This window comes from Tachysurus fulvidraco, chromosome 5 (genome assembly GCF_022655615.1).
Source record: "Tachysurus fulvidraco isolate hzauxx_2018 chromosome 5, HZAU_PFXX_2.0, whole genome shotgun sequence".
NCBI classification, from domain to species: Eukaryota; Metazoa; Chordata; class Actinopteri; order Siluriformes; family Bagridae; genus Tachysurus; species Tachysurus fulvidraco.
The window spans coordinates 435027-442500 of NC_062522.1; the positions used below are offsets into that span (position 1 = coordinate 435027).

Consider the following 7474-nt stretch of genomic DNA (forward strand, 5'->3'; position numbering starts at 1 on the left):
AGAATTCGTTCTCTACATTTGACCCATCCAAAATGCACACACACAGCAGTGTACACACACGTGAACATACACCCGGAGCAGTGGGCAGCCATTTATGCTGCGGCACCCGGGGAGCAGTTGGGGGGTTCGGTGCCTTGCTCAAGGGCACCTCAGTCGTGGCCGGCCCGAGACTCGAACCCACAACCTTAGGGTTACAAGTCAGACTCTCTAACCATTAGACCACAACTTGCCCCATGAAAAAAAGTCATGAAAAAAGTCATAAAATTCAATAAACTAATATATAGTATGAAAAAATCTATAAATGAACATTATTTGGGATAATTTTGGGATATGTTTACTCCAATTTGGACCTATTTACTATGATGGTTGAAGACCTACTTATCCTTGTCTGTTGCATATATGTTTATTATAAACAAACAAACAAACAAACAGTGTTTTAGACTCATGGTATATTAAGTTTGTACCCCAGTGACCCAGAGTTCATTTATTTAATGATAGAGACTTAAGCACTTTTATATGTGACTGGATAAGAGTCTGTCACTGTAGAGTCTGCTGTAAATGTAAATGTTTACTCCAGTCCACATGGCGGCAGTAACGCGCCAAAGAGCTGCTTCTTGAACCAACAGAAAACACTGCAGAAGAGAAGCCCTTACAGGCATGAACATTAAGCCAACATTAGTTCGAGTTTAAACTATTTATTTAGTTAGTTTGGGGAATTAAACCTGTTGTGTTTCACACTGTGGGGTGAGTTACAGTCTGTGGGGTGAGTTACAGTCTGTGGGGTGGGTTACAGTCTGTGGGGCTGAGATTCAGCTGTTATTTGTGTTTCACACTTTAGGTAGAAAACGTCTGTAATTCCACAGATTTACTTCTGTCTTACTTTTATAGTCTTTAATAACTTTATTTGGTCCAAAGTAACTTAATTTACTAAATAACTTTATATTTGTGGAATGTTTTTCTTTATAAGGTGTTAAAGCAGCTTTCTGTGTACAGAAATGTTAGGAGACAGAACCCAGGATCCTGATGACGTCCAGGTGAAGTTTAGTGAACATTTGTGTCGCATGTTAAAGTAAAATATTAATGAATGCTTTATTTCCCTAATCGACTCTGAATCTAATGATAATGAGCATCGTGTTGAGATTAAAACAGCAGGACGTTATTATTAAAATGTAAAGATTTATGACGGATGTTTGTGTGTTGTGGTCTGTAGCTGTGTGAGGAGATTAAAACCGAGCGTTCAGACGGAGGAACAGAAATCTGTGTGAAGAAAGAGGAGAAGCCGAACATCTACAACCACGGACATGACTTCAGTAACACACCTGAAGTTATCTCTATTAAAGAAGAAGCTGAACCTGAGGACCATCTCTGTAAGACGTGTGGAGCTCAGCACTGATTGTTCATCTCTACACACATCCACAGCTTCTGTTTATTTATTATCACCTTAGTTATTCTCCAGAAGCAAAACTAAATCATTTTATTTATATTTTATTATTTACATTTTTAAAATGTTTTAGATATTATGATTTTATACACACACACACACACACACAGTAAATACATAAACAGATGCTGTAAAGTAATAACCATTTAAAAAACGAAGTGTTAATAGTTTATATTTATTAATTAACAAAATGGAAAGTATATGAACAGAAGAGAAATCCAAATCAATATTCGTTGTGACTCTTTGTCTGCAAAACACCATCAGTTCTTCTCAGTTCACTTACACACAGTTTTAGAAGGAACTCAGCTGTAGGTTGTTTTAGTCATCTTGGAGATCTAACCTCAGATCTTCTGTGGCTGTAAGCTGCCTCAGATCCTCCTGTCTCTTCTGCCTCAGATCCTCCTGGCGCTTCTGCCTCAGATACTCCTGTGTGTGTGTGTGTGTGTGTGTGTGTGTGTGTGTGTGTGTGTGTGTGTGTGTGTGTGTGTGTGTGTTGATTTAGTAGTTTTTGTTACTTTTTTATTGATTAAAGTGTAAGAAGCTTCAGTGACCCTCAGACACAAACCTCTACAATAGGGAGAAGATAAACAGTAGATCTCTTTAGTACACTTTATTATGTGCACTTATCAGACTTGGCTTTTATCAGATGGCCACTTAAATCTGAAAAGTAGATTTAGTTATCTGGTGTTTAATTTGTTTTACTTTTTATCTTTTAATAGTTTTTCATAGCTGAATGACTTTAGCTATGACTTTAGCTGTCACTTCTTCCTGTTATTCTTTTCATGTCACTGCCCAATCATCCAGACTGTGAGGTCTGTAAATCTTCCTTCTTCAACAAGTGTGAGGTTCACGGCCCAGCGCTCTTCATCCCTGATACCCCTGTTCCCATGGGGGTCACTGACCGAGCCAGACAAACTCTTCCTCCTGGACTAGAGATTCGGAAATCTGCTATTCGTGACGCAGGTCTGGGGGTGTTTAATAAGGGGGAGACCGTTCCAGTCGGGGCGCACTTTGGGCCGTACCAGGGTGAGCTGGTGGACCGAGAGGAAGCCATGAGCAGCAGATACTCCTGGGTGGTGAGTTCTTATACAGTTAATATGAAGGTCTGTTGTTGTCTGTAGGGCAGTATGAAGGGGTTAGAGCTGTGTCCTAATCAGTAAAGCAGATCCTGCTCATGTCGTAAACTGCTTTGGGTCAATGGGAATGTTTACAAGTGCTGTACAAATAAATAGAATAGAGTTTAATGTGTAACATGTAATGGTGTGTGTGTGTGTGTGTGTGTGTGTTTCTGCAGATCTACAGGAGCAGCGAGTGTGAAGACTATTTAGATTCGAAGAAGGAGAGGTTTGCTAATTGGATGAGGTGAGAGATGTGTATAATATTTTAAACTTTAACGTATATGTTTTTATATATTTGTTTTTTATCCTTATTTTTTTCTTTCTCTTATTATTAGATATTTATGTTGTTTTCTCTCTTCTGTTTCTAAACTTGTGTAAAGCTGCTTTGAGACAAAAGGAATTGTTAAAAGCTCGATACAAATAAACGTCATGTGGAATTTAACCCTTACACTTCCTTGTTTGTTCCCCTCTCATTGAACCAGCTCTTGTTATCTTTCTCTTTTTCATGCTTTCTCCTGTTGGCCTCGTCCTGTTAGATATGTGAATTGTTCGTACAATGATGAAGAACAGAATCTGGTGGCGTTTCAGTATCGAGGGCAGATTCTGTACCGTTGTTGTCGACCCATCCGCCCAGGAGAGGAGCTGTTAATGTGGTATGAAAAGGAATATCCCAAAGATAAAGACCCGTCGTTTCAGCAGCTCTGGGACAAAAAGTGCTCTTCAAACGGTAGGGTTTGGTTTTTCTTTCATAAATTTGATATTTTAAAATGAATATATTATTTAAATATTTGTTTAAATAATAAACGTAATCACAATTGTGTACGATACCGAAGAGAATAGTAATAAATATTAGGTTAGTTTTTAGTTCCGTTTCATCCTGATTATTTCCCCGTTGCAGAAGTCCACAGTTCACCGTTACAAGTCGTCTCCTGCTCCTTATGTTCACTTTCCTATACATCTCAGATTTATCTCGACAAGCACGTGAGGAGATGTCACTACGATGATTATGTGAGACTTAATAAATCGAGAGAGATTAAAAATGAGACCCCGAAGCCTGTAAAGTGTTCAGTTACTCAGCAAACATCTGGGACGATCAGTTCCAGCAAAAGTCACAACGTTATGAAAAAAGATGTTCACCACTGCTCCGAGTGCGGGAAGGGTTTTACACATCCGAGTTCTCTGCTGCGACACCAGCGTATTCACACAGGAGAGAGGCCGTATCACTGTACACAGTGTGGGAAGAGTTTTACTGAACACAGTGCGCTCCAACTGCACCAGCGCATTCACACAGGAGAGAGGCCGTACCACTGCTCCGAGTGCGGGAAGAGTTTTATTCACCCCAGTAATCTCCGTAAACATCAGCGCATTCACACAGGAGAGAAGCCATATTACTGTCCTCAGTGTGGAAAGAGTTTTACTCAGCAGAGTAATCTCCAGCAACACCAACACATTCACACGGGGGAGAAACCGTATCAGTGCTCACAGTGTGAGAAGAGCTTTAATCGCCAGAGTCATCTCAAACTACACCAAAGCATTCACACAGGAGAGAAGCCATATCACTGCTTCTGTGGGAAGAGTTATAATCACCGTTCTGGTCTTCACAAACACCAGCATGTTCACACATGAGAGAAGCCTCAGGGATGAAGTTCTGATGGACAGGAACTCCACAGGAACTCCACAGGAACTCCACAGGAACTTCACAGGAACTCCAAAAACAGCAGTGCATTCACACTGGGATAAAGACATATCACTGCTCATAGCATGTCACCTCTTCTGCCTTTGTCTTAGGGAGTTTTTCCTCACCACTGCAGTATGCACTTGACCTTCTGAGATAATGAGGAAGAAACCTTGAGAGGAACCAGACTCAGAACCTCATCCACATTTGGGTGACACTGGACAGGACATAATGCACATGTAAATAATGTCCTTTCTACAACAGTTTATAGTGCAGCCGAGATCCTGAGGAACTGATGTAGTCATTTGTGACACCACTTCTGGTGTGTGACTGTCTTTGTAATATCTTTTCTACAAGAATTGTGTATTGTTATTAGTGTGACCAAAAGCTACCAACAGGTCCGAGTCCATTACAGTTCATTAAAAACACAAGACTTATTCCTTCCTCCTGGTCTTCAAAGGGGGTTCAGCAGTCCCACTGGGGGGAGGGGGGAGAATATATATAAAATGAGGTATGCTTGTAATCATGTAATCATGTGAAGGTTACAGAACATTTTGTACAGACAGGACTAGCTATGATATCTTAAAGCTTACTTCTGGCTTTTGTGGTCTTAGTAAAAGCACTTAAATGTTAAGCAGGAGGAAGTTAGTAAGCGTCCATTGTCTAATGTCCTGCACAATTAAGCTGGTGTCTCACATCTGACTTAGCTGAAACATCTAGCCGTGCGTCATCATGTCAAGAAGCTTTTACTGTCATTTCACCCATATAAAACGGACAGGGCTATAAGGAAGTAAGGAAGTAAGTTAGGGTTAGCCACATAAAGTGCATCTGTGTAACCTGATGGACACGGTGCAGGACAAGACAGACAAGAGACAGTGCAGGAAAAGAGACAGTGCAGGACAACAAATTACAAGACAATACTAAAAAAAGAGAATACACAAAAGGCAATAAACAGAAACATAGTGTATGTTCAACAATAGTGTGTGTGCAGAACTACTCCATAATGTGTGTGTGTGTGTGTGTGTGTGTGTACATATGTATTAATGACATATAATATAGCAGCATAACAGTGGAAGCTAATATAATGTTTATACATAATTGCCCCGAGGGTGTGTGTGTGTGTGTGTGTGTGTGTGTGTGTGTGTGTGTGTGTGTGTCAGGAGAAAAGCAGTGGGCCTAAAACAGAACCTTGTGGAACACAGAACATTCCCTTAGTATAGATCCAGTATGCAGTTTGACCATTTTGAAATAAGTGAAATGAAGTCATTCTCCTGCAGGGGATTAAACCGGTCTCAGTACTGATCAGGAACACTGATATTATTATCTACAGCATTATTTATCATACTGATCATGTGGGCTTTTCTACAATTGGTAAATCTCTCTGCAGTAGCAGACACAAATGTACGTTAACACGGTGACGTGGTGAACTGCAGATGTGTCTGACAGTTTAAATGAAATGAGATGATGGTCTGAGAGCTTCTGACTTGGACTCTGACTATGTTCTATATTTAATCCGAGGGTTAGAACGAGATCAAGAGCGAGACCTCCATCATGAGTGGGTCCTGTTACGTTCTGGTTAACTTCTACTGAATCTAAGATGGAAACAACTGCTGTTCTCAGAGGAGCTTCTAACTTATCAAAATAAATATTAAAGTCTCCAACAATTACTGCTGTGTCTAAAGAAACTAGGTTTGAAATGAAACCTGCAAATTCACAGAGGAACTCAGAATAAGGTCCAGAAGGTCTGTGTATAATAATTAGAGGAACTGACTAAGTAAACTAATTATTGTGGCTATATACAGTATACAGTGTTAGTATGTAGAACTTCAAATGAGTTAAATGTGTCTAGATTCTTGCTTCACATCGAGCTTATCATCAAGAATAACTATGACACCTCCTCCCCCGCCTCCTCCCCTGCCTGTTAGGCGCGGCTGATGTATATAACTGTATAACTGGGGGAAAGCTTCATTTAATGTGACATACTGGTTTGGTTTGATCCATGTTTGTGTTAAACACAACACTAAACTTCTGATCTGTAATAAGTTCATTAGCCATAAGAGCTTTTTATTGCAAGAGATGTTATATTTAACAGTCCTAGCTTCAGATCTAAGGAGCTTTAACACAGTCTCTATATAGTGACCCCTGGGTGACGACTCAGTGCAGCTAGCAGATGGTTTCGATAAATCGATGTGACGATTTATCTTTGGTTTAATTTTCTGTTAATCTGCTTTGTGATGATGTAAAAGTGATATACAGAAAAACAAATCTGCTCCAAACCCATTCCTTATATTTTACTCACTGAAACGACAAACAGGTTGTTCATAATGACAAAAGGTTATATTCTAAATATGGAATTTGATTAGAGAAAGTGTGGATTATATAACACAAATTATATAACACAAACTATATAACACAAATTATATAACACAAATTATATAACACAAACTATATAACACAAATTATATAACACAAACTATAACACAAACTATAACACAAATTATATAACACAAACTATAACACAATCTATAACACAAATTATATAACACAAACTATAACACAATCTATAACACAATCTATAATACAAACTATATAACACAAACTATATAACACACAGTTCATTGTTTAATTGTAAAGGTATTTTCCAGGTTAATATTACAGAAATATGACCGACATTAATAACAACACAAATATTAGTTTGGTGTTTATTTTGCGGTGTTTCACTAAACACGAGACTCCGGGTTACTGCACTGTGTTGCTCACGCCTCATCGCGCACAATGTTCGCTCTGTGATTGGCTAAGATCTACGAGCGTAGCGCTCTGATTGGTCAGAGCCGCATCAACATTTGCCGCCCATGCGCTCAGCGTGTGAACCTGTTTTTCTCGCCGAGCTCGCGCGCATCTGTCCGTTGATTTACGGTACATTTAAAGCGTCCTATAAAGTACATAATATTATTATAATATAAAGCTCATAATATTATTATAATATAAAGCATATAATATATAATATTATAATATAAAGCACATAATATTATAATATAAAGCACATAATATATAATATTATAATATAAAGCATATAATATATAATATTATAATATAAAGCACATAATATTATAATATAAAGCACATAATATATAATATTATAATATAAAGCATATAATATATAATATTATAATATAAAGCACATAATATTATAATATAAAGCATATCATATATAATATTATAATATAAAGCACATAATAT

At 38.2% G+C, this 7474-nt stretch overlaps 1 protein-coding gene across 2 annotated transcripts; it reads left to right on the forward strand.

The window, feature by feature from the left end:
• Positions 1 to 599: 599 nt before the first annotated feature.
• LOC113651647 (histone-lysine N-methyltransferase PRDM9-like) lies at positions 600 to 4671 on the forward strand. 2 transcript variants are annotated; one of them, XM_047814015.1, is made up of 8 exons: positions 600 to 744; positions 968 to 1034; positions 1211 to 1367; positions 2246 to 2517; positions 2736 to 2803; positions 3096 to 3286; positions 3458 to 4218; positions 4252 to 4671. In XM_047814015.1, the coding sequence occupies exons 2-7, from the start codon at positions 996 to 998 to the stop codon at positions 4183 to 4185; spliced, it is 1455 nt and encodes a 484-aa protein (XP_047669971.1). In that variant the 5' UTR covers positions 600 to 744; positions 968 to 995; the 3' UTR covers positions 4186 to 4218; positions 4252 to 4671. The 2 variants fall into 2 exon arrangements, with proteins under 2 accessions (XP_047669971.1, XP_027016285.2); XM_027160484.2 differs by having other exon boundaries at positions 3458 to 4671.
• The last annotated feature ends 2803 nt before the right edge of the window (positions 4672 to 7474 follow it).